At 45.8% G+C, this 674-nt stretch overlaps 1 protein-coding gene across 1 annotated transcript in view; it reads left to right on the forward strand.

Moving 5' to 3' along the window:
• Window positions 1-343: 343 nt before the first annotated feature.
• The window catches only part of LOC103148525 (dehydrogenase/reductase SDR family member 11-like), a 21,991-nt gene continuing 21,660 nt past the window's right edge, over window positions 344-674 (forward strand). The window contains exon 1 of the mRNA XM_016679286.1: window positions 344-630. Coding sequence (XP_016534772.1) covers window positions 499-630 — 132 coding nt within the window. The 5' untranslated portion in view covers window positions 344-498. The remainder of the gene's footprint in view (window positions 631-674) is intronic.

Consider the following 674-nt stretch of genomic DNA (forward strand, 5'->3'; position numbering starts at 1 on the left):
TCAGTCAGTCTGATGGTGTAATTTTTACATATTACATGACTGATGTTTTCTTCAGTTATTCAGCACTCCCTACCTATTATCTTCTTTACTGTTATGACTAATGATTCCAAGCCTGATTTAGCTTGATTGAACTTTGTGCTCGTTCTGCTAAAGTCGGAACTTGCACAATCCTGCTTGTTAGAGCGTGAGATCCAGGCTGTTAATACCAAAACGTACTGAGTCTACAATGACTATGCTGTGGTGGGTTACACAATTCTTTCCTTTCAACTCTCACATACTTTATCAAAAGGTTCTCCATCCATCCATCCATCCATCCATACATCCGTCCATCCATCCATTCATCATTAGAGCGAGGAGTGGCCTTGAACGCACCGCGCAGAATGGGGCGTCTCCGTGCAGCAGAACTCCGGACTATAAAGAACCCGGTGTTCTCCCGGCTCCCTCTGTCTCTTTCACTTGTCCTCGTTACCTGTAGTGAAGACCTACCGTGAAGCTGTGATGGACCGCTGGAAGGGCAGAGTGGCTCTGGTGACCGGAGCTTCGGTCGGGATTGGAGCGACCATCGCCAAAGAACTGGTCCGGTACGGCATGACGGAGGTGGGCTGCGCGAGAAGCCTGGACAAAATTCAGGTTTGTTACACTTTGATTAAAAATAAAATAAAATAAAATAAAAT

This window comes from Poecilia formosa, unplaced genomic scaffold (assembly GCF_000485575.1).
Source record: "Poecilia formosa unplaced genomic scaffold, Poecilia_formosa-5.1.2 Scaffold207, whole genome shotgun sequence".
Lineage (NCBI taxonomy): Eukaryota > Metazoa > Chordata > Actinopteri > Cyprinodontiformes > Poeciliidae > Poecilia > Poecilia formosa.